General features: G+C 34.3%; 2 protein-coding genes and 1 pseudogene across 2 annotated transcripts; all 3 read right to left on the bottom strand.

Moving 5' to 3' along the window:
• Nucleotides 1-8,213: 8,213 nt before the first annotated feature.
• LOC136062636 (wall-associated receptor kinase-like 1) lies at nucleotides 8,214-14,400 on the bottom strand. The gene is made up of 3 exons (XM_065761938.1): nucleotides 14,361-14,400; nucleotides 13,017-14,071; nucleotides 8,214-8,314 (listed from the first exon to the last, which is right to left on the bottom strand). Exons 1-3 carry the CDS (start codon nucleotides 14,398-14,400, stop codon nucleotides 8,216-8,218), a joined length of 1,194 nt encoding a protein of 397 aa, XP_065618010.1. The 3' UTR covers nucleotides 8,214-8,215.
• A 2,562-nt stretch (nucleotides 14,401-16,962) lies between these two features.
• Nucleotides 16,963-18,307, bottom strand: LOC136062635 (wall-associated receptor kinase-like 2; annotated as a pseudogene).
• Nucleotides 18,308-20,221: 1,914 nt separating this feature from the next.
• On the bottom strand, nucleotides 20,222-21,692 carry LOC112040896 (wall-associated receptor kinase 2-like). The gene is made up of 2 exons (XM_065761937.1): nucleotides 20,785-21,692; nucleotides 20,222-20,415 (listed from the first exon to the last, which is right to left on the bottom strand). The coding sequence occupies exons 1-2, from the start codon at nucleotides 21,686-21,688 to the stop codon at nucleotides 20,222-20,224; spliced, it is 1,098 nt and encodes a 365-aa protein (XP_065618009.1). The 5' UTR covers nucleotides 21,689-21,692.
• Between the last annotated feature and the right edge of the window lie 5,182 nt (nucleotides 21,693-26,874).

Here is a 26,874-nt window from a genome sequence, read left to right as displayed (position 1 = left end):
AAAGGTCATTTAAAGTTACTAAGAAGAATTAATTCAATGCCCAAAAATAAAACACTAAGAATAAGTATAATCAAAAGAGAATCTATTTAAATGAAAGAATTTGGCTAATCTTCAGTACTTTTTTAACTGAATATGTCCTTTTGTTTTAAATATACAAAGACAAGTAGTAGTGGGTTTTAATATTCACTTTTTATTTAGTTAATGGGTGATATGGCATTCTCTCATTAAAATAAAAGGAAATTCATTTTTAAAAAGTATTGAAAGTAAACCAAATTTTAAAGAAAATAAAAGTACTGCCTAGCAATTCAATTAGAGACAGATAAAAAAAATTCAAAATTTATTGAAATTGTAAGTCACGATTTGTATAACATCATTTATGCATGCATCATCATCATCATCATCATCATCATTATTATTATTATTATTATAGTGTTGTAGGCTTTAGGCCCAACTAGATTGCTTGTATAACACATATTCTTGTACTACACTCTTACCTGTACTACACTCATATGCCTCCTATATAAAGGCACTCATGTATATTCTTTCATTAAGAAATACAATACTACAAATTTTAATATTTCTAACATGGTATCAGAGTCATTGCTCTAACCTTCTTGTGTCTTGCAATCTTGTCTTTGTTGGTATTTTCCGCTGCCTCGATTTCTTCGGTCAGTAAACCTTTTCCGTACCTTCTCCTGACTGCTCTACCGCCGTCAAAGGTGCCCAAGGTTGAATCTTCACTGTAAGAAGCTCGATCACCGCCACCAAGATCACTGCCTCCGTCGGATCTTCCACATAGGACCTTCGATTAGGACATAAGACATATCACCGTGTAGTTTTTCAACCTATCTACACAACGCCACCAGAATCATCATCATCTAACCCACCACGCACCGGTCAAAGATTCAACAGCTTGTCCCACGCACTTCTCGCGCCTTTAGTATTGCTCCAATCATCTCACCACCACTGTCATCTCGATCGTCTTTCTTCGATCTACATCATCGGAAAAGAATCAGCCTCGTCGGAGTGTCCATGCACTCTCATGCGCCGTTGAAGTATTCTGCACGAACTCTACACTCCTCACGCTCTACACGCGCCGTCTCACCCTGCTGCTGACGTCACTCTACCACGTCAGCCCTTGCTGACATCATCGTCCGGGTTTCTGCTGACATCATCTTCTCTTCTGCTAACGTCATCGCCCAGTCAACCTACTGACATCATCCGTTGACTTTGACCTGGGTTGACTGTTGACTTTTTGCCATAGTTGACTTTTTACAGTTCAAGTGCTCCTTACCCAGTTTTTTGCATAAATTTCATTTTTGTAGTCCATTTTTGCATATTTTGCTTCTAAATGAAGAATAAGGACAAGTTTTCTTCCTTTTGCAACAATCGTGGCCGACAATCCAACAAACGTTTTTGCAATTTTTGTGAACATTTTGGCCATAATATTGGGACTTGCTATCAGTGCAACAAATTAGTTATTTCCATTTCTGCTGCTACAGTTGCTAACACTGAGAGTGTCCAACCCATGGCTCCCGTCTCTGCATAATCTCAGTCTTCTGGATCCACTTTCTCAATTTCCAGAGATAACCTTATAAATATCATCACCAATGCCATTCATATGGTTGGTAATGCATCTTATTCCTCTTCTCTCTCAGCTTTATCTGGTATGTCTCCTACCACTTGGCTTATGGATTTTGCTTGTTGCAATCACATGACACCTCACTTGTCCTTATTTTCTGACCTTAAACCTGCACCGCACCCTCTTAATATTCACACAACAAATGGTTCCACAATGTATGGTCATAATATAGGTTCAGTTTCGACCTCCAACCTCTCGGTTCCTGAAGTCTTTAATGTTCCTGACCTTTCTTATAATTTATTTTTTGTGGGACAAATAGCTGAGTTGGGTTATCGCATTATCTTTGATTATTCTGGGTGCATTGTGCAGGATTCGAGGACGGGACAGGAGCTTGGGACCGGTCCCAGAGTTGGGCGTATGTTTCTTATGGACAACCTTCGTCTTCCACTTGTTGCTCCTGTTTTTGTTGCTGCAGCTGTTACAGATTCTTTAATTCCTTCCCTTGCACTTTGGCATGCTCGACTTGGTCATGTATCTTCCTCTCAAGTACAACAATTGGCTTCTAGAGGTTTGTCAGGTTCAATGTCTACAGAAAATTTTGATTGTATTTCATGTCAATTAGGAAAACAACCAGCTTAGCTTTTCAATACTAGTGAATCAATATCCACTAATATCTTTGACATTATTCATTCTGATGTTTGGGGGCCTTCCTCTGTCTTTAGTATTGGTGGGTCTCGATATTTTGTTATCTTTGTTGATGATTACTATCGCTATAGCTGGATTTTTAATATGAAACATCGTTCTGAATTATTGGAACTATATTCTAATTTTGCAAAAATAGTTGAAACTCAGTTTTCCAAACAGATCAAAATTTTTCAATCTAATAATGCTCTTGAATACACTCAATATGTTTTCCAAGCTGTTTTGCATTCCTATGGCACTGTTCATCAACTAACTTGTCCAGGTGCTTCTCAGCAAAATGGTAAAACCGAATGAAAACTTCGTCATATTCTTGACACTGTTCATGCTCTCCTTCTCTCTGCCAAAGTTCCTACTCCTTTTTGGGGAGAAGCTGCTCTTCATGCTGTTCATAATATTAATCGCATTCTAAGTCCTATTATCCAAAAAATCAAACTCCATATGAGTGCCTTTTTGGGTCACCTCCATACTATCACCACCTTCGCTCTTTTAACTCTGCTTGTTTCATTCTTCTTCAACCATATAAGCATAACAAACTTAAACCTCGATCAAGGTTTTGTTGTTTTCTTGGCTATGGCAAAATTGAAAAGGGGTATCGGTGTAATGATCCTATCTCTCATCGTCTTCGTATCTCCCGCAATATTGTCTTTTGGGAACACTGCCTCTTTGCCGAGCTCTCTCACTTCCGTGCCTCCCTATCTTCCTCCTCTGTCTTAGATCTTTTTTCAGATGAGGCACATATTCCTTCTATAGCTACTCCTGATCCTCCTATAGTTGCTCATGATTCTCTTATAGACATTTCTGATAGGCCACAATTTGAATGACCCCTTGTGATTAACCATAATTAATTAATTAGCCAAGTTATTAATTAATCAATTAATCATGCAATTGCGTGGAAGCACAAACAAATCATCAAAAACTAAATATGCAGCGGAAATTAAATAACACGGTGATTTGTTTACGAATGGAGAAAACCCTAACGACAAAAACCCCACCAAGTGATTTTCAGGTCACCACTCTCAGAACTCCACTATTATCAAATCAAGTGGTTACAAGTAAAGGAATCCCAAGTACCTTACCAACCTACAGTTGAACCCTTACCCCAATACCCAATTGGACTTGATCTGTAGCGACAGTTCCCACCTTTGATGCATGGCTCCCAAGTACGTGACTAACCAATGCGCGGATCCCAGTACGCGACTTCAGAACACCAACTAAGGAAGAAAGGTTGGCTGCAAAGTTCTTCAGTTCATCCTTTATGATGAAAAGCAAGAAGATGCTTGGTTACAAAACCCTACGGTGCAAATACACAGTAACTTCTTGAAGGAAGATGAACTAGGTCAAGAACTTCGTCTTTTGATCACAATTTGCTTGAACAGAGATTGCTCAATGATATTGCAACTTGTGTCACACTTGACGGCTCTTAAAACAATCCTTTTATATGTTTAGGGTTAGAAGAAAAGAAGGTCCAAAATCATATTCATGGATCCCAAGAAAATCAGATTGGAAATCTGAAATTTTAAATCTCGACAGATAGCAGGTGTCGAGGTAGCTATCGAGCAGGTGTCGAGCTTTAAAAACTTTGCACTTCAGCTTGCTTTTTCTTGGATAGACTTGATGACTTCAACACTTAACCTTGAAACCTTGTTTCTTAAAATATTAAAAACACCTAGAGCTACCCAATTACAAATAGAGTGCGTTTTGTCAAAGGATTAGCCAATTTACATAAATAAGTGACATATGTTCTTAACAAGTGAAAACATATATTTCCTAACAATTTTTATCCAACCACCAAATATCACTGATCCTTTTCCTAGTTCACCCTTTAATGAAAAGGTGGAAGATGAACAGGTCAAAGACGAGCTACCCAACCCCAACCTTGAGCTTGGGTCCCCTACTCCTGCTCCGCCTGAAGATCTTGCACAAGACATTCCACCTCGTCACTCAACTCGGGTAAGATCTATTCCTGCACATTTTGTCATTTTGGCAAAACTGAACCTTGTCATTTTGTGAGTTGTTACATACAGACTATTGGGAAATTTAGACTCTGATTGATAGAATTAACAAGTTTTAAACCAAAGTTGTTAATTAGATTAATTACGAATAAAACTTGTTAAAACAAACAAACATCAATATCATGTCAATAATGAGTGCAATGGAAAAGTAAATAGGACAAGATATGCTGACCCAGGAAAACCAATGAAACCAACCAATTTTACAGTAAAAAACTTAAGGGGAAACCTTCCCGAAAAGCAATCCACTATAGTAAAGAGAAGTTTCAGATCTAATACAAAACCTTTGTCCCTAGACTCTACAATCCCCGTAGATGAACTCACAGCAGAAACTTTCTACCGCTTTAAAACCTCTGAATTCTTCAATATATGAACGCCACCCTTTGATGATGCACGAATCCCAGTACGTGACTAACTAATTGCGCGGATCCCAGTACGCAACTTCAATCACCAACTAGAGAAGAAGATGTTGGCTGCAAAGTTCTTCACTTCATCAACAATAAAGATCAAGAAGCACTTGGTTACAAAACCCTAAGGCGCAAAGACGCAGTAGCTTCTTTTAGACAGAATAAGGCATCGGTCACCTTTTGCATTCGTTCTCCTTGTATTCTCTTATGTGATGGCCTCTAAAATAAGCCTTATATAGGTCTAGGGTTGTGAGAAAAGAAACCCTACACAAATACAAAAGTCTGGCCCAAAAATCACAAATCTGAATTTTCGTAACCTCGACAGATAGCAGATGTCGAGGTTTAATAAGGCTCGACAGATACAACTATCGAGGAGGTGTCGAGAAGGTGTCGAGGAGACAGAAACTTTCTCGATCGATCCACCAAGTGTCCAGGAGGTGTCGAGATTGCGATAAGGAAAAAACTTAAGAAGCTCGATAGATAGCTAGCTGTCGAGAGGTGTTGAGCAGCTGTCGAGCTATCTGTCCACAAGTGTCGAGCTATCTGTCTAGCTTTATTGAACACCTTTTCTTCACTTGTTTCTTGGTCCAATCTTTATGGCTTTAATACTATACTTGAACTACATGTTTCTTGAAGTATTAAACACATCTTAGATCTACCCAAATACAAGTAAAGTGCGTTTTGTCATAGGATTAGCCAACTACATAAAATACGTCCTTAACAATCTCCCCATTTGGCAATCTGTGACAAAATCACAACAAACAAATGAACATATGAGAGAAATCATAAATCACTCAACTCATATTCACTTGTTAAATACAATAAAATCTATCCTATCACAAATCCTTGAAAAACTTTGCAAGAAAAGAATTTATGGCAAGTAGACTTTGACAACCTGTATTTCTGAAACACCTTAAACAAAAACTCATCAAGGCATCTTATGTGAAATAGAAATAATAGATTGCATACAAGTATAAGAAACATGTGTATAAAGATAGAAAAGAAACAACACTTGTAGAGATAGGTGAAAGAAATATACATCAGCATATAAATATCAAAGATAAACACAATGTATGTAAACATGGTCACAAGACTGGTGTACAAGAAGAAAAAGGTAAACACTCTCCCTAATAAGATGAAACAAAACTCCCCCTTACAGAGGCATGTATTTCTCCCCCTAACATGTAGAATTTTAAAAAGAAACCACATATTCTCCACAATTTCTCCCCCTTTTTGTCATGATTGACAAATGGTACAAGAAGCTAGAAAACTTCACCTGAGAAACATAAAAATGATCAAGAATTATCAAGGGGGTACAAAGAATCCATATAAATACATGAATGTAATGAAACAAGATGCTATGGATGACAAGATAACAGAAGGATGCAAAACATGTAAAAAACAAATCTCTCAAAAAAATGTTAAGCACATAGATCCCAAAACACACACACACACTAAACAAGTCTAACAAATTTTATATTTCAAAAATAAATCAAGACATTTTAGTAAGTATACAATAGCACATGTAAAACCTTGTGATGGCCAAATCACACTATACCTGCACATGTATCAAGAGTAGCAAAGAATATTACGTGTTGTGTGTGAAAAATATCGCAAAATTGCATATGTGTATACATGTTATGACAATTTGAAATATGAGAAAATCACTTTAACTCACACACAATCATACTGTTTGATGGGGACTATCACCTTCGAGGTACATCCTATAACTCCCACATCTCCTAGAATACACGCTTACAATCATATTTAAAGCATTTTTGATCTTTTTGCTTTTTATTTTCTTTGCATATTTTCTTTTTATTTAGCATATCATGCATGAACATATAAGAGAGAGAAAAGAAATACCCAACATGTTAAGCATAGACATTACACTTTTGTTATGCCGAAGCATACGGATGTCTTTGACACTGCACTTTTACTATGCCAAAGTATACATGTGTCATATTATGATTGGCAGGCAATAGTGGTGAGATGGTTATTTATGCCTTTCTCTCAGGATTTTCTAATCCTACCCGTCAAAAAAAGTGATATAAGTGTTAAGTTCAGGAGATAACTTAATCTTACTCATCACGAACAAGAGCCACAAAACTCACTTGCTTAGTTGTGGATAGAGATGCTAATCTAAACTACAAAAGATACAAAATTTAGAAAATTTTGTTTCAATGGCCATCCAAGGTACACAAGTACCAAAGTACACAAAACACACACTGTTTTTGTGTTTTTCTGATTTTTCCTTTTTATTTTTATTTTGAAAACAAAACAAAATAAAAACTAAACAACCAAACAAGAACAGATAAACAACAAGAATGCATGAAAGAAAAATGCATATGCATGAAAAGATAGAAATATGCAGATACATGAAAGCATGATTCCAAAAACAGATAAGAAATCAAGCAAAGAAATTCCTACTTTAGATAGAAAGAATCATAGCAGAGGACAAATAGAAAAGACAATTAAGTCTTAAGCTCCTTTCTCACCCCCATAACACGAGTCTTTGGCCATGAAGATAAAAAGGCACGTGTCTTAGTATGTCTACTAAAGGACATAGAAGAATTAGAATTCTCTTGAAATTAAGTTAAAAAACTCAAGACTTTTAATAACTCTCCAAACAAAGGTGTAGGTCCTTGAGAGGAAATCTATGACCGTTTGGACAATTGCTTTTGAGGATACAACCTAAAGCAATTAGGACGAATGTGTCCAGTAACACCACAATGGTGACAAACATGAAGTCTAACAAAGGATTTAGAATTAGTCAAATCATTTTTGGATTTCATACCTTTATTACCTTTCTCAAATTGTGGCATAAAGACAGTCCTTGATCTAGAAGCCATGGAAGAGGAAGGGCTGGAGGAAACAGCATATCCTAAGCCAGTCTTATCAGAACTAGGCTTTTAAGCACTCAAGACCTTATCAAGTTTTGCATTAGACATCATTTCTATTTGAGTTCTAGCTTGACTAAGCTCAACCTCAAGATTCTTGAGATTCTCTTCTAATGAGGTTTTCTCCACAATAAGAGTCTCAACTAACCTTGTAGTCTCATCTAGTTTGACTAAAAGATCAGCTTTCTTAGTTTTTACCTCATTAAGCTATTTTCTACAAAGATGAGAAGTCTTTTCAAATTTTATAAATTCAGTGCATAGCTTATCATAGGCTTCCTGAAAGGTCATCTTCTTAGGTACTTCATCATCAGAAGAATTCTCACTGTCACTAGCACTCTCCACAATCACCTTATCAGTTGAAGTAGCAAAGGTCATAACGTGACGACATTCATCCACAAACTCATCAGAAGTGTCATCCTCAGTATCACTCCAGGTAGCAACCAACCCTTTATCTTTTGACTCCTTGGTCTTTTCCTTCATGAGGTAGTTTGGGCATTTTATCCTCATATGACCAAAACATTTGCACTCATGGCATTGGATAAGGAGTTTCTCATTCTTGTCATTCCTTGAGGATTTAAGTTTCCAAGGAGGTTTGCCCTTATCCTTTTTCCTAAACTAAAGAAACTTGATAATCTCATTAGTTATGAAGGTTAGATCCTCATCCTCATCTTCACTTTCATCTTCATTTTCAGAGTCCTCAATCTCTTCCTCTATACCCTTGAGAGCCAAGTTTTTACTATTTCCAACATTTCCCATTGAGCCTAATCTCATCCCATAGGTTTGAAGGTTTCCTACAAGCTCAGTCAAAGGAATTTGATCAATGTCCTTCGCTTCTTCAATAGCAGTGATCTTGGCATGGAATCATTCAGGTAAGGACCTAAGGATTTTCCTAACAATTTTGGATTCTACAATACATTCTCCAAGATTGAAAGCAGAATTCACAATATCCTTGACTTTAGCATAAAACTCATCAAATGTCTCATCCTCCTCCATCCATATTTCTTCAAAACTGTTTGTGAGTTGTTGAAATTTCACAGTCTTTACTGCCTTGGTACCTTCATAGGTGGTCTTAAGAATGGTCCATGCTTCCTTGGCAACATCAGTGGATGATATTTTCTTGATTTCCTCATTGGTAACCCCACAAAATAAAGCATTTAAGGCCCTACTATTGAAATTTGCAACTACAATTGTTGCGTCATATCAATCCACAGGTGCTTCCTTTAGCTTAATCCAGCCAACTTCAACAGCTTGCCATACCTGTTCACCTATAGCCTGCAAAAAAAAAAACTTTCATACGAACTTTCTAATACGCATAATTAGTTCCATCAAATAAAGGAGGTATAAATAAAGATTTTCCTCTATCCATGACAACAGGGGTCAATGGATCACACTCAGGAAATTAATCCAATCAGAGTGAACCCACTCTGATACCACTTGTGGAAAAATTTAGACCCCGATTGATAGAATTAACAAGTTTTAAGCCAAAGTTGTTAATTAGATTAATTACGAATAAAACTTGTTAAAAAAAACAAACAAACATCAATATCATGTCAATAATGAATGCAACGGAAAAGTAAATAAGACAAGATATGCTGACCCAGGAAAACCAATGAAACCAACCAGTTTCATAGTAAAAACTTGGAGGGAAATCTTCCCGAAAAGCAATCCACTATAGTAAAGAGAAGTTTCAGATCTAATACAAAACCTTTGTCCCTAGACTCTACAATCCCCATAGATAAACTTACAACAAAAACCTTCTACCGCTTCAAAACCTCTGAATTCTTCAATATATGAACGCCGCCCTTTGATGATGCACAAATCCCAGTACGTAACTAACTAATTACGCGGATCTCAATACGTGACTTCAGTCACCAACTAGAGAAGAAGATGTTGACTGCAAAGTTCTTCACTTCATCAACAATGAAGATCAAGAAGCACTTGGTTACAAAACCCTAAGGCGCAAAGATGCAGTAGCTTCTTTCAGACAGAATAAGGCATCGATCACCTTTTGCATTCGTTCTCCTTGTATTCTCTTATGTGACGGCCTCTAAAATAAGCCTTCTATAGTTCTAGGGTTGTGAGAAAAGAAACCCTACACAAATACAAAAGTCTGGCCCAAAAATCAAAAATCTAAATTTCCATAACCTCGACAGATAGGTTTAATGAGGCTCGACAGATACAGCTATCGAGGAAGTGTCGAGAAGGTATCGAGGAAACAAAAACTTTCTCGATCGATCCATCAGGTGTCTAGGAGGTGTCGAGATTGCGATAAGGAAAAAACTTAAGAAGCTCGATAGATAGCTAGCTGTCGAGAGGTGTTGAGCAGCTGTTGAGTTATCTGTCCACAGGTGTCGAGCTATCTGTCCAGCTTTATTGAACATCTTTTCTTCACTTGTTTTTTGGTCCAATCTTTATGGTTTTAATACTAGACTTGAACAACATGTTTCTTGAAGTATTAAACACATCTTAAATCTACCCAAATACAAGTAAAGTACGTTTTGTCATAGGATTAGCCAACTACATAAAATATGTCCTTAACACGAACAAGCAGCCGGTGGTAAACGGTTCATCTTTGAGAATACCAACTACATAAAGTGCAATGTATATATATATATATATATAAAGAGTGAATAGGAAAAGTTACAATAATTTCGCTACAGTAGTTTTGGTTTGTTCAACTTTCACTATTTTGCAGGCTGCCTTTTTTTTTTTTTTTTTTTTTTTTTTTTTGTGAATGCATAAAGTTGTAGTATATTTGCTATATTATTTTTGGTTTATCCAATTCACACTGTTTCACATTATAATAAAATATTAACATCACAAATTGGCACAATATTTTCACAATTGTTAAGGTGTTAATTCATTATAGGTCAAAATAAAATAATAAAATATCATACTATAACCAGTTACAACTAAAAATAAAAGTATTGTGAAAAAGAAATGTTATATCCACAATAATTTTCACAACATTTTCATAACAAATCAAATATGGTAAATGGTTATTGGTTCTAATTTAAACGTACCAATGAATCTACTTTTTTTCCCACCAATAACAACTTGTAGTAACCTACTACCTATGATTTGTTGTGAAAATGTCATAAACATAACATTTTTTTGTGTAAAAAATGTTAAGACATCTTGATGTTGGCACAATATTTACAAAACTGCTAAGCTGTCAATTCTTTACAAGTTAAAAATATAATAAAATTATAAAGGTATTATGAAAATATTGCATCATTCTGTTGTGTTTTTAGAAAATTTTTGTTGGTTTAATCAACTTTGCTGAGCTAAAATTCACTATTCTACATACAATTTTCTTGGGTTGACTTTTCGTTTATTTTTTTCTTTACACACTATTTTAAGTAAAAACACATATTTTTGCACACAAAAACACAAACAAAACTTAGGAAAAAAACATTTTTCATCCTTTATGTTTGGGGTAGTATACAATTCTTCCTTAAACTTTAAAATCAAGCAATTTTTCCCTTAATATTTTGGAAAAGAGCAAATATGTTATATTGTTATTCTCTCAGTTAAACCCTAATGAAAGTTTATGATTCTTAAAATATTTTGTTGTGTAATGTCTAAATTACTCCCGCTAAATTTTAACATCCTAAAAATTTTCTTTACATATTTTGAGTTTTAAAAAATAAAAATTCTTAGAAAGTTAGAATGATGATATTAGGTGTTTTATTTAATGAAAAATTCGATAACACATGCCTTTTGTTATCTTCTCTTTTTTTTTTCTTTTTTTTTTCTTTTTTTTTTTTTTAATTTCTTAGCAAAACTCGGTTGTTTATTGTTGGAAGATGATGATATTCGTTATCATTCTTAGAAACTTTTAGAGAGTAGATATATTGTTTTTAGCAAGTAGGTACTAAAAAACTATTATAGTTAAATAAAAATTTATATTTTAAATAGCTACCCTAACTTTGTGGTTGATCAAAATTCTTAAGCGAATGAGATTAACTTTTTACGACATAATTATCAAAATTCTTTAAATTAATGTCTCTTTTGTTTAATGTAAATCTCTATATATCTTAAAAATCAAATGATTCATATCTTTGTTTTGTAATACAAATAAAATTTAGAATTGATCTTAATTACTACTTTTTTCCACGGTAAGTATGTGCTGCCCTAACTAGTGATTCATAAAAATGACATATGTTCCTAACAGTAAATCACACATGTCCTAACAGCAATGACTTAGGGTTTTTCTGTAGGGTTTTGTTTTGAGTTGATTATGTTTTTGGTTGATTTTGAGTGTGGTTTGGGATAGGTTTGAGTTTATTTTGATTTGATTTCCATTGATTTTGGGTTGATTTTGTGTTTGAATTATGATGATTTGTTGTAATGGGTAGTGGGTGTATGGGGTGGTGCTAGGTTGCGGTGCTGCAGGGCTACGGTGGTGATGATTTGGTCTTCTTTTTTCCTCTTCTTCGTTCTTTTTTCTCTGGGCATAGAAGATAGTCATGGAATGAAGGAGAGAAGAGATATGACAAGGCAGAGTGAAGAGAGAGAGAAAAAATAATCTAACACAAAACTACAGTACTCGTGTAAATATACACTGTTACTATAACATTTTTGCATAGGTAGAATGTTATAAACCCACTAATGTGGGTAGTTTTTGAGCCAAAATGTGTAAAATTCACCATTTTTTGTATTTTACATAGACAGGTGCAATTACTCAAAGTACTAAGGTCAAGGTTTTTTTTATTTTTTTTATTTTTTTAAGGTTCCAAAAGATTGACCTAATAATTCTTAATGTCTTACGAGATTTATGAGGTTTTATGGCCAAAATGTTGAAGCCACCTCCAAAATATTCTTCCTTGCAAAAATATGTTTTTAGAATTCTAATTGATAACTCTTAAGGGATTTCATTGTTAAATGCTTCTTTTGAGAAAACTAACTAGCAAGAGTTCTTCTCATAGGATAATTAGTCCTCTGTCATTATTTTCAAAACCGACCTTTAAAAACTTTACCGAAACAAAATATGACGCATGCTACATCACCACTTACAATGATGGGATTTTATAGTTTTTCATTGCTTGTTAACAATGTATTAGCTCTATCATTCCTATTTTACTTTTAAAATCATGGATAAAAATGATACATTATACTTGTAAAAGAAACCTCGTAAATATAGGTTTATTGTTATGTATGCAAGCCATTGCTACACAAATATTCATGAACGATTCTTAATTTTATTCCGCACATACTAAGAGAATCTATGATAGTTCACTGCATGGAATGAAACCAAATTAATTACTCAAAACAAACAATTTATTAATCATAGTGATGGGAAAGATAATTATGATGAAGATGAATCAATTTCAAAACATGATTGTGTTGATGTAAAACTAACACCTGAAGCCTCAATTTCTTCACGTCTAGCATATTGAAGTTCTTCATAATTTTGTTGATCATCAGAAGTTTTTCGAATTCCCTGCAACTCAGTTACAACCTCCCTCATTGTCGGACGTTTCTTTCCATTCAAGTGCAAACATCTTTTTGCAAGATTAGCAACTATGATGACCTCTTCTTTAACACCTTCCTTCTTTACTCGATCATCAAGAATATCAAATAGATGGTTCTCCTTCATTGAGAGAATGAAATATGCAGAGAGACTTCTACCTTCTTCTAGCCTTGTTGAAGAAACAGGTTTTTCTCCAGTTAAGAGCTCAACAAGGACTACTCCAAAACTATACACATCACTCTTTTCTGTGAATTGGCTTGTTTGGAAATATTCTGGGTCCAAATACCCAAAAGTTCCCTGAACTAGGGTGGTTACATGAGTTTGGTCAATTGTTATCGATTTTGATGTGCCAAAGTCCGCAACTTTCGCTTTGTACTTTTTGTCTAAGAGTATGTTGGTGGACTTTATGTCTCGGTGATAAATTGGCGAGGCAGCTGCTGAGTATAAATAAAAAAGAGCTCCTGCAATTTCAGTGGCAATCTTTAAGCGCATATCCCATGTTAATGGAAAATCTTCATTTTCTTCATGGAGATATTGAAAAAGTGTCCCATTAGGGTTGAATTCAGAAACCAACAAAGGAATTTCCATCTCCAAACAACACCCAATTAGCTTAACCACATTTCTATGGATAATTTGTGAAAGAATGACAATCTCATTAATGAATTGGTCGAGATTCCCCTTGTACACTGTGTTGCACTTTTTAATTGCAACAATTCTTCCATCACTTAACATTCCTTTGAAAACTGTACCATAGCCACCCTTACCAAGTATTCTACTTTTGCTAAAATTGTCTGTTGCCTTTTCTAACTCCTTCGAATTGAACAATTTTGTATTTTGAACATTGTTTTCATTTGAAGATAATTGCCTTTCTAACAATAAGCCGCCATTCTTTTCGAAGAATTTTATCTTAAGCCTGATTTCACTTCTCTTCTTTATCACTTTGCATAAAACCAGCGTAATAGATATTAGAAATAATATTCCTATTGCTCCATTACCTGCATAAGTCAAAAATAAATAAATAAATATGAAATATCAATGTTTTTTTTTATATATAAATTATGAATGTGTAAAATAGAGTTTGATAAGAAATACCCTAATTTTTTTTTTTTGTAGAAGTTACCAATTTTTCCAAATTATGTTCCCACAATCCCACACTTTCCTAAGTCTGTAAGTGTTAACTTCCAATTAATTTATATAACAAATGTAAAGGATTTTTTTAGCTTAAATTTTCAAGTAATTCGTACTTATGTGCAATGTCCAATTGTGTTCCAATTAACAAAAAACCTCTCTTGTGGCAACACTTTCTGAGTACAGTCACCTTCATCCTTCTAAAGCATGAATTGACTGTTTAGAGTTTCTTGTTAACATCTTCTTTGCCTCAAACTTTTATAACTTGTTTAGATAGAAAAAACTACTCAACCCGATCCATACACACTCCCATCCTCGATCTATACTTACAAAATTTCAAGAAAATTAAAGACCAATTACTATGCCATCAATTAAATTGTTTTAATTTCAAATTTGTGATCTAAAATAATGCATAAAAAATAATCTAATTGATTGAATTGTAAATAACATTCGATTTGAATGAAATTTGACATGCATGTTAAGACCATAAAAAAATATGTAATCTAACGGTTATATTTTCAAATTTCACACTCAATAAAAAGATATATGAGTAGTTTGAAAGATTTTTCTCCAAACTAGTTTAAAGATAAACATTTTCCATCTATGTTTCTCTTCTGGTTAGGGGTGTCCACGGGTCGGGTCTGTGCCCAACCCACAACCGACCCGATGACATCGGGTTTTCGACCAGAAAACCCACCGCCGATTGCAAAAACCAATGGGTCAGGTCGGATCGGATTGGAAAGACCGGCAGTCGGGTCGGTCAAAGCCGACTAAGTGCTGCCGGAGGTTCCTTTTGGGCGGCAATCTGTAATTTTCGCCGGATCCTCGCCGGATTTGTGCGAAACTAACTAGATCTGAGCAAAAAAAAATCAAATCGTCACTAGATTTGTGCCAAACTTACAAGATCTGAGCAAAAAAACATCAAATAGTCGCCGAATTTACACCAAACTCACGAGATCAGAGCAAAAAATTCGGCACAAATATGAGCAAAACTCACGAGATTTAAGCAAAACCCAACATGTTTTCACTAGATCTAAACCTTAGTTGAGCAAAACCCACTATATTGTAGTTGGATCTAGGCATAAACGACGAGATCTCACCAAATCCGGTGGAGATTTCATGGATTTAGTCAAGATCTCGTCGGATCTAAAAATTCTCGTTGGTAAATGTTATGGATCTCAGTCAGTTTGGGTTTTTTCGGGTTTTGGGGAGAAGATCCGAGACCAAACCGACCAGATCGGATTCTAGAAAAAAAAAAAAAAAAAAAAACCCACAGCCGACCGTCGGAGTAGTTGGGTCTGCCGGCGGTCGGCTCGTTCTGGTCGAATTTACCGGTGGATCGGGTTTGCGGTTGAGTTGGACACCCCTACTTCTGGTTTGCGGTACTAAAAACTATTATAGTTAAATAAATATTTATATTTTAAATAGCTGCCCTAACTTTGTGGTTGATCAAAATTCTTAAGCGAATGAGATTAACTTTTTACGACATAATTATCAAAATTCTAAAATTAATGTCTCTTTTGATTAATGTAAATCTCTATATATTTTAAAAATCAAATGATTCATATCTTTGTTTTGTAATACAAATAAAATCTAGAATTGACCTTAATTACTACTTTTTTTCCATGGTAAGCACGTGCCTTGCATGCTGCCCTAACTAGTGATTCATAAAAATGACATATGTTCCTAACATTAAATCATACATGTCCTAACAGCAACGACTTAGGGTTTGGGTTGATTTGGATTTTCTGTGGGTTTTTTTTGAGTTGATTATGTTTTTGGTTGATTTTGAGTGTGGTTTGGAATAGGTTTGAGTTTATTTTGATTTGATTTCCATCGATTTTAGGTTGATTTTGTGTTTGAATTATGATGATTTGTTTTAATGGGTAGTGGGTGGATGGGTGGTGCTAGGTTGAGGTGCTGCAGGGCTATGGTGGTGATGATTTGGTCTTCCTTTTTCCTCTTCTTCGTTCTTCTTTCTCTGGGCATAGAAGATAGTCATGGAATGAAAGAGAGAAGAGATCTGACAAGGCAAAGTGAAGAGAGAGAGAGAAAAAAAATAATCTAACACAACAATACAGTAATCTGTAAATATACACGGTTACTGTAGATTTTTGCATAGGTACAATGTTATAAACCACTGATGTTGGTAGTTTTTGAGCCAAAATGTGTAAATTCACCATTTTTTGTATTTTACATAGACGGTGCAATTACTCAAAGTACCAAGGTCAAGGTTTTTATTATTATTATTATTATTATTATTATTATTATATTTTTTAAGGTTCCAAAAGATTGCCTAATAATTCTTAATGTCTTATGAGATCTTGAGGTTTTATGGCCAAAATGTTGAAGCCACCTCCAAAATATTCTTCCTTGCAAAAATATGTTCTTAGAATTCTAATAGATAACTCTAAGGGATTCATTGTTAAATGCTTCTTTTGAGAAAACTAACTAGCAAGAGTTCTTCTCATAGGATAATTAGTCCTCTGTCATTATTTTCAAAACCGACCTTTAAAGATTTTACCGAAACAAAATATGATGCATGCTACATCACCACTTACAATGATGGGATTTATAGTTTTTCATTGCTGTTAACAATGTATTAGCTCTATCATTCCTATTTTACTTTTAAAATATGGATAAAAATGATACATTATACTTGTAAAAGAAACCTCGTAAATATAGGTTTATTGTTATGTATGCAAGCCATCGCTACACAAATATTCATGAACGATTCTTAAATTTTATTCCGCACATATTAAGAGAATCTATGATAGTTCGCTGCATGGAATGAAACCAAATTACTAAAAACAAACAATTTCTTAATCATAGTGATGGGAAAGATAATTATGGTAGGACATCGATGATGAAGATGAAGCAATTTCAAAACATGATTGTGTTGATGTAAAACTAACACCTGAAGCCTCAATTTCTTCACGTCTAGCGTATTGAAGTTCTTCATAATTTTGTTGATCATCAGAAGTTTTTGAATTCCCTGCAACTCAATCACAACCTCCCTCATTGTAGGACGTTTCTTTCCATTCAAGTGCAAACATCTTTTTGCAAGATTAGCAACTATGATNTGTTTTTGAATTCCCTGCAACTCATTACAACCTCCCTCATTGTAGGACGTTTCTTTCCATTCAAGTGCAAACATCTTTTTGCAAGATTAGCAACTATGATGACCTCTTCTTTAACACCTTCCTTCTTTACTCGATCATCAAGAATTTCAAATAGATGGTTCTCCTTCATTGAGAGAATGAAATATGCAGAGAGACTTCTACCTTCTTCTGCCTTGTTGAAGAAACAGGTTTTCTCCCGTTAAGAGCTCAACAAGGACTACTCCAAAACTATACACATCACTCTTTTCTGTGAATTGGCTTGTTTGGAAATATTCTGGGTCCAAATACCCAAAAGTTCCCTGAACTAGGGTGGTACATGAGTTTGGTCAATTGTTATCGATTTGATGTCCAAAGTCCGCAACTTTCGCTTGTACTTTTGTCTAAGAGTATGTTGGTGACTTTATGTCTCGGTGATAAATTGGCGAGGCAGCTGCTGAGTTAAATAAAAGAGCTCCTGCAATTTCGTGGCAATCTTTAAGCGCATATCCCATGTTAATGGAAAATCTTCATTTTCTTCATGGAGATATTGAAAAGTGTCCCATTAGGGATGAATTCATAAACCAACAAAGGAATTTCCATCTCCAAACAACACCCAATTAGCTTAACCACATTTCTATGGATAATTTGTGAAAGAATGACAATCTCATTAATGAATTGGTCGAGATTCCCCTTGTGCACTGTGTTGCACTTTTTAATTGCGACAATTCTTCCATCACTTAACATTCCTTTGAAAACTGTACCATAGCCACCCTTACCAAGTATTCTACTTTCGCTAAAATTGTCTGTTGCCTTTTCTAACTCCTTCGAATTGAACAATTTTGTATTTTGAACATTGTTTTCGTTTGAAGATAATTGCCTTTCTAACAATAAGCCGCCATTCTTTTCGAAGAATTTTTTCTTAAGCTTGATTTCACTTCTCTTCTTTATCACTTTACATAAAACCAGTGTAATAGATATTAGAAATAATACTCCTATTGCTCCAATACCTGCACAAGTCAAAAAAACATTAATATATATATATATATATATATGAAATATCAATTTTTTTATGTATAAATTATGAATGTGTAAAATAGAGTTTGATAATAAATACCCTAATTTTTTTTGTAGAAGTTACCAATTTTTCCAAATTATGTTCCCAAAATCCCACACTTTCCTAAAGTCTGTAAGTGTTAACTTCCAATTATATAACAAATGTAAAGGATTTTTTTAGCTTAAATTTTCAAGTAATTAGTACATATGTGCAATGTCCAATTGTGTTCCAATTAACAAAAAACCTCTCTTGTGACAACACTTTCTGAGTACAGTCACCTTCATCCTTCTAAAGCATGAATTGACTGTTTAGAGTTTCTTGTTAACATCTTCTTTGCCTCAAACTTTTATAACTTGTTTAGATAGAAAAAACTACTCAACCCGATCCATACACACTCCCATCCTCGATCTATACTTGCAAAATTTCAAGAAAATTAAAGACCAATTACTATGTCATGAATTAAATTGTTTAAATTTCAAATTTGTGATCTAAAATAATGCATAAAAAATAATTTAATTGATTGAATTGTAAATAACATTCGATTTGAATGAAATTTGACATGCATGTTAAGAACATAAAAAAACAAGTAATCTAACGGTTATATTTTCAAATTTCACACTCAATAAAAAGATATATGAGTAGTTTGAAAGATTTTTCTCCAAACTAGTTTAAAGATAAACATTTTCCATCTATGTTTCTCTTCTGGTTAGGGGTGTCCACGGGTCGGGTCTGTGCCCAACCCACAACCGACCCGATGACATCGGGTTTTCGACGAGAAAACCCACCGCCGACCGCAAAAACCAATGGGTCAGGTTGGATCGGATTGGAAAGACCGGCAGTCGGGTCGGTCGAAGCCTTCTAAGTGCTACCGGAGGTTCCTTTTGGGCGGCAATCTGTAATTTTCGACGGATCCTCGCCGAATTTGTGCGAAACTAACTAGATCTGAGCAAAAAAAATCAAATCGTCGCCAGATTTGTGCCAAACTTACAAGATCTGAGCAAAAAAAATCAAATAGTTGCCGAATTTGCACCAAACTCACGAGATCAGAGCAAAAAATCCGGCACAAATATGAGCAAAACTCACGAGATTTAAGCAAAACCCAACATATTTTCACCAGATCTAAACCTTAGTTGAGCAAAACCCACTATATTGTAGTTGGATCTAGGCGTAAACGATGAGATCTCTCCAAATCCGATGGAGATTTCATGGATTTAGTTGAGATCTCGCCGGATCTAAAAATTCTCGCTAGTAAATGTTATGGATCTCAATCAGTTTGGGTTTTTTCGGGTTTTGGGGAGAAGATTCGAGACCAAACCGACCAGATCGGATTCTGAAAAAAAATAAATAAATAAATAAATAATACCCGCAGCCAACCGTTGGAGTAGTCGGGTCTGTCGGCGGTCGACTCGGTTCTGGTCGAATTTACCGGGTGGATCGGGTTTGCAGTTGAGTTGGACACCCCTACTTCTGGTCGTAAAAGATTAACATATGCCCGTGACCGTGTGTGTTTGATAGGAAGAAAAAGTTAAATTTTTAAATCATTGCTGACCTCCTTTTAATATATGGCTTAGCTAAGAAAAAACCATAACGAATGTTTGAGTAATGCTAGGACCTTACCTCAAAATCAATCTCAGAAAAATATTTTTAGAAATATGAAAATGGCCGTGATTTTGGTCCATTAATCGTGATAGATTGATCCAACTTGATGATATGATCTAAGTCAAAAAAAAAAAAAAATTGATGATATAATAGAATCCTCTTCATGGGAGGAGGATGAGATGCAATACCATATTGATGGTTGGGGGAAAAAAAACAACTTTTCCTCCCAACCAGCGATTGGGAGTTGCATTTCATGCAATAACCTAATCATACGATATAGACATACAGTAAATATACTCACCAACCGCGAGGTAAATCGTTAGTGATGATCGACTAGGAACACATACTTCTTCAACCTTATGGTATCCTTTGATGCACAAACAATGATAACTCCCGACTTCATTAACACAAATTTGTTTTTCCAGGCATTTTTTTTCCACGTTGCATTCGTCAATGTCTGTAGTTACAAAGGTCATTTAAAGTAACTAAGAAGAATTAATTCAATGCCCAAAAATAAAACACTAAGAAGAAGTATAGTCAAAAGAGACAATTTGTATAACATCATTTATACATGCATCCATCATCATCATCATCATCATCATCATCATTATTATTATTATTATTATTATTATAATAAATCACAACCTATCAGTTTAAACACTAGTAAAAAAAAATGTTACATTTTTTGTGTAACTAAAATAAGGCAATATTTTAAAAATTCGTGAAAAATATAAACCTTTTATTATTTTTAAAAAAATTGTTGTAGATAAGTAAATTGAATATATACCTTGGCACATCAAAAAAAAAAAAAAAGAAGAATATATACCTTGGCAACCATCTTTGAGGTATGGGTTCCCATCGTAACCTTTCTTGCACTTGCAACGGTACCCAGAACCATTTTTTAGATCAGAACAATTGCTATTTGCTCCACATATGTAATTCCCTTTGTTCCGAGCAACTTCACACGTCTCGTTACCAATTGCCCAATCAAGAACCATAGGAAAGGTTCTATTGTTTTGTAGACTGGTTAGATAAGCTAAGGAGAAACTGAACTTGTCTTCCTGGATAAAAAAGGCAAAGCTGCATGGGTTGAAAGACCAGACATCTTTGTGGCTCTTATAGCTATATGCTGCAAATCTAACTTTTGTCAAACCTTCAGGAATATCTATATGGCAACACCCAATCCCAGAGCAACTCCCATTTACAATTTGGCGTTTGTCGTTACATATAGACTGGCAGCCGGTGGTAAACGGTGCATCTTTGAGAGTACCATTAAGGAATGTGTAAGTGTCACAGCCAACTGCCACGAACTTGTTTTTGGTGACAGAAACCGTGAAACTGGGGACCTGGAGCCCTAGTTCATTGTTAGTTGGCAGAGGCGTACCCGACTGGTCGTAACAGTTAATGGAGCTATCCATCATGACGTCCATCTCTCCTTCGATGGAAATTCTTGTAACGTCGATGTTCCAGAGCGTTGGTTGAGGATGGCCGGACGATTCGCTACAGTTGATTAAAAAGTGTCTACTTTCTTCTTTCCGGTAACAACCTTCAGTTGTGCCAAAGGGATATGGAATGTTTACATCCCCACAGCTGTCGGAGCAGTTAGGCAAGGCTAATGGATATGCTATTGCTGCGGCTGCCATTATTGCTGTTAACATCACACCAACCCAGGTGACTAGCACAAGCATCGAATGGAAACCCATAGCCCCACTATTTTCCCAGAAGAGCATCTAAGATTAGAGTTTTGGAAGTTGGTACTTTTCAGCTTTTAAGGCCCTGTTTGGTACGCTAATTTTAAATTTATTTAATTTTTAAATAACGTTATACATATTTTTATATATTTTTTCATTAATATATATTTTTTTTAAAATTAAAAACTATTATTTAAACACACGTACCAAATAGGCCGGTGTTTGACTTTTTAAAAACGCCCAATAGGGGAAAATATGTTGGACTATAAAATTTTTTCACAACTTTTTACAACAATTGTGATATGACTATGTGTAATTAGTAAAGAAGAAATAGTAAATTTATGTATAAATGATAATTAACTGTTTACGTTTATCATGTTAAAACTGTAACAAAAACGTTTTCAAATAATTTGTGGACAAAATTCCTCACCGCGTAAAGAGAAGACCTATCATGATCTGCATTTTTATGGACTGGATCCTTCACCTCAAAGGTGGACCATAAAGTAAACCTTTGCCTTTTCTTTTTCTTTTTCATTTTTTACTTGATACCAAAAAAAATTAAGGTAGACATCGACTTTGACAAGGTCTAAATTAAAATTATACTTAAGTAATACACAAAAGCACCGATTAAACTTTTTTTTAAGTATAATTCACTCAGTTGCCTATAAGGGTTAATTGCACGAGGGAATCTATATGTACACACCCAAATTATTAAAACTTATAATCATTACTCCAATTTTAACAAAGACTACGTCACATCTAATTAAAAAATAATAAAATAACCTAATTTTAAACACTAATATCAAATGCAACTTAAGAATCCATTTCAAATCATGTTAAAATGTGGTTTAAATCAGGTTTTAGCTTTTTTTTGTTTTTTTTGGGTACAATCATGATCCCGCCGTACTATTGTGAAACTGACATTTGGGCTCCACTATACTTTTTGGCACTATTCATAAGCCACACTGTACTATTTCAACTAACTTTTATATTTATTTATAGTATTTTCAGTAATAATTTTTTAATTTTAGCAAAATAAACAGTATCTAAACACACCCTAACACAACTTGTTACCCGGCATTGTGAGTTGCAGAAAAGTGTCTTTACAAGAACCTATTATCATCTTTTTGCCCCTCACAATTTGCTATATAGATAAATTGTGCTACTATATGGTACCAGCGTAACTTCAATGCATAGAGCGACGTCAATTTCTCCACTTATTTACAAAGTAATGGAACTTTTCTAAGTTGTAATACTAGTGGAGTGTCCGCCAAGATGAAAAGCAGAAGGACAAGGTTTCTTCACAAACTCTTTTAACCCTCTATCTTTTTAATAAATTTTAAAAATTTATTGGTAGCTGTTTATACTCTTAGAGCATTCACATCAGTCCGTGTATAAGTGTGTATAATAGAAAAAATGCTCAAATTTACACATTTTTGTTCAAAAACAGCCCACATCAGTCCGTTTAAAATCTTACAAAATCTTCTAAAATTATCCACGAACTACAGTACCCGTGTAAATTTACATGGGCACTGTAGCATGTGTATATCATTTTTTAATAGTTTTTTTCTCTCTCCCCGGTACTGTAGCATGACTTTGCTTGGCACTATAGCACTGTAGAATTGGATTAAAGAAATGAATATTTTATTTGAATAAATGTGTATAATAGACAAACTGATGTGGGTGTTTTGTAAAAATAGGTGTGTAAAATAAAAAAATAAAAAAAGTAAGTTTTAGACTTGTAAAATGGAAAAAATTTTCCACGGACTGATGTGGATGCTCCCATAAAATTGTATTTAAATTGAATGTTACTTTGCATTGAATCAATAAATTATTTTTTATACAAAATTTTAAACTATAAAATTTTAAATTTTAAATATTTAATTGATAATATAGCTATTAATTTTTTATTTTCTTAAAATCTTACAAGCATATAAAATATAATAAGAACATTAAATGTAATCTAATAATTAAAATTTTAAAATTATATATAATAAAAAGATATAGAAAAAATTTGAAGAATTTTCAATAATTATAAAAATTTGTTTGATTTTTAACCAATTGAAGGCCCACCTAAGTAGAGTATATTCCTCCTTAGTCCTCATTCAATTTGTGGGTGGTAAAACTCAAAATAATTGAAGTCCCACCTAACCAAAAGTTAAAAAAAGCAAAAGTACCCTATACAGTAAAGCAAAGTATCCATTGCCCTTTGGAAGTGGAACCCACTATCTCAAAAGCCTGAGGTAGGTCTGGTCAATGAAGTCCACGCGTGCATTACTGCATTATCAGTCCACAATTCACACTCACACTCACAGCCACACTCATCTTTTCTTCAACCCATCGACAAGTAAAATGAATTTCCACACTTATTTCACTCGCACTGATGCATGGGATCCTAACTAAGGAAATTACGGGTCTGTTACTGTAGTTTAAACAATAATTTTTTATATTTAAATAATATTATATATTTTTTACATATTTTTTTATATATATTTTTAAAAAATATAAATAACGTTATTAAAAATTTCTTACAAAATGGACTGTACAAGTTTAGAACCCAGTAATGGAAATACCATTAATCTCTTGTCGGTAAGAAAAACTTGGGAGATCTTTTCATTTTTCACAGTTGGGATTTTAAAATTTTCCTCCAATTATATTATTCCATCAATAATGAAAATCTTTCCCTTTTCTTTCCCTAATAAATCAGTGATCCTCATTTGAAAAAGTCATCACCTCTTAGTAATGTTTATAGAGATAAGCCTAGATTCACGTATTCGAAAATGCAAAACATGCAATTTGTAAATTGAAGATTTGATCACTTACTCATGAATTATAAGTTATAATAAAGAATATCTTTGATTTGACACCACCTCCTCGTATCTGACCCAATTTCTACTCCAATCAATTTTAGTCCATTAATCCTATACGTATAAATAATTAAGGAGTTTCTTTTATCAATGTGACATTCCACATTCGGCTCGGAGGAAATTTATTTTAGGTTCAGAGAGGCGGGTGAGATGAGTAAAAGGGGTGGTATTGGAGTTGTAATGGCTCTAGAGAAAATCAGAAGAAGAGGTGGGTGAGATGAGTAAATGAGGTGACTTGAGTTGTAATGGCTCTAGAGAAAAATGCAGAGGTGGGCGTCTGTACTTAAGAGAACTTGTAAAGTTGGAGGTAAACCCAAAGAAGAAAAAGATTGTAACTGAGCTTGGATTTGACAAGTCACTGACTTGGGCTCCACATACTTGCATCTAATTACAAAGAGAACTTGTGAAGTTCATAAAAAACTACCATGTTTTCGAAACATGTTTTTCCTCTCTCACAAGGAGGTGAACCCACACTCCAACATATGAAACCGACTAAAGCATTGCAATAGCTTGGATTTGACAAGTCACTGACTTGGGCTCCATATACTTGCATCTAATTACAAACATGCCACCCAAACTCATATCTTTAAAAATTGAAAACAGCCTCAGTCCTAAACTCAATTTCCATTACTTCTCCTCAAAATTTTGAGTTTGGAGTTATGAAAACATAACCCTAAAACTAGACTAAACAATTCTAAATTCAGTAGACCCCACGCTTTTTAAGTTTTTTTTTTTTTTTTTTTTTTAACAGACACATTATCTTCACAATAAATTTGTCAACTTTTAATTAAAATATTAACAATTTGACAAAGAGATTTTTGGTTTCTATCAAAGCTTTTGAAATTTTGCAATGTGAAAGTTCGAGCAACATTTTTCACATTTTAGGCTATGTTTGGTTCCCGTAAAATATTTTTCGAAAAATAGCCTATTTTCTGAAAATGCTATTTTCGGGAAAGGAAAATATTTTCAAGTCTTTAGTTGCATAATGAAAATTGTTGTAGAAAATATTTTTATGTGTTTGGTTCTATTCTGAAAATGCTATTTTCCTACACATTTTTCACATTTTCTCAGCTATTTTCACAGCATCCAAACAAATTTTATTCCAAAAAATTTCAACATCACAGCAAACTCCGTCAATCAAAAGCAGAACAAAACCAAAGAAAAAAAATATCAAATCCGGTCAGATCGTTGCGATGAGGCGACTAGGTTTGAAGGTGAAGGCGAAGGCTTGTGAGGCCACTAGGTTCGATCGGCGCGGTGCAACTTGCTGGGTCTGGGTCGAAGGCGATGGGTTCTGGGTTCGTGGCGATCGACGATCGACGATGGGTTTTAGGTTCTGGAAGTGCGATCGACGATCGTCACAGCGCGGTGCTGCGATCAACGATCAGGGTTCGCCAGCAAAGTTGCACCGCGATCTGGGCTCTCTCCTCTTCTCTCTCTCTCTCTCTCTCTCTCTCTCTCTCTCTCTCTCTCTCTCTCTCTCTAAAAATACTTTAAAGTAAAAATAGGAACTGAAAATCATTTCTGTGGTCAAAGGGAAAATAGGAAATGATTTTTCGAAAATTTCTATTTTCCGTAAGAGCCAAACACGAGGAAAAGGTGGAAAATGATTTCCTGAAATGCTTTACCACCAATTCAAATGCAGCATTAAACACACTTACACATATTTTTACACACTTTTTCACCCACATGTATATCAAAAACACTCAAATAACATTACTCAAACTCCTCTACCAAACACCCCCTAAAAATTCAGTGAGCAACTTTCATGGGATTCTTCATCCCCAAACCAACCTAAAACATGTTTGGAAGGCTCCATTTGATAGAGTATTTTAAATACATGTTTTTAGATTTCAAATAAAATTTTTTACACATTTTTTCACCTATATGTATTTCAAAAAAATATAAACAATATTATTCAAATTTCTCTGCCAAATGAGCCAAGTTTTAAAAAGTAACTAGTCACAGTTCACACAGAAAGCAAGACTACACTTAAGCCTCCTCTTCCTTCAATACAAATAATTAGAGGTTTCTTGGAGGAAGGCTGTTGCAGTTTCTTTTCGTTGAAATTGAAGATTTTATTATTACTTTTTATAAAGGTTTTTAATTAATTTACGGTGAAAATTATTTTTGAGGATGTTTTTATCTTGTTGGGATCTGACAGTTGTGATAAAAAGTAATAACTATAGTACTCAAATTTGGTTTGTTTACTTTGTCATCAAAATTAAGCTTAACACAAAGCACGATTTTTATTTTCAAACTTGAATTTTTTTTAGAAAATTCTTAGTTGAAATTAAACTTGTTCAAGAGCTTTGTTATGTCCATTAAAGTTTATTTAACATAACATAACTTTTACTT

This window comes from Quercus suber, unplaced genomic scaffold, assembly GCF_002906115.3.
Source record: "Quercus suber isolate HL8 unplaced genomic scaffold, Cork oak 2.0 scaffold_435, whole genome shotgun sequence".
Taxonomy (NCBI): Eukaryota; Viridiplantae; Streptophyta; class Magnoliopsida; order Fagales; family Fagaceae; genus Quercus; species Quercus suber.
Note: the sequence above shows the minus strand (reverse complement) of the source record. Positions and strands in the feature narration are given on the sequence as shown.

What these genes read in the sequence shown, in the direction of transcription:
- LOC112040896 (XM_065761937.1), bottom strand. Translation starts at nt 21,688, where the DNA reads ATGCTCTTCTGGGAAAATAGTGGGGCTATGGGTTTCCATTCGATGCTT. An exon ending in CCTCAAAGATGGTTGCCAAG is followed by an intron (nt 20,416 to 20,784) that starts GTATATATTCTT and finishes TTGTAACTACAG; the next exon opens with ACATTGACGAATGCAACGTG.
- LOC136062636 (XM_065761938.1), bottom strand. Translation starts at nt 14,400, where the DNA reads ATGAAGGTGACTGTACTCAGAAAGTGTTGCCACAAGAGAG. An exon ending in AAAGTGTTGCCACAAGAGAG is followed by an intron (nt 14,072 to 14,360) that starts GTTTTTTGTTAA and finishes TGACTTATGCAG; the next exon opens with GTAATGGAGCAATAGGAATA. An exon ending in AAACTTCTGATGATCAACAA is followed by an intron (nt 8,315 to 13,016) that starts AATTATGAAGAA and finishes GCTCTCAAGGGT; the next exon opens with ATAGAGGAAGAGATTGAGGA.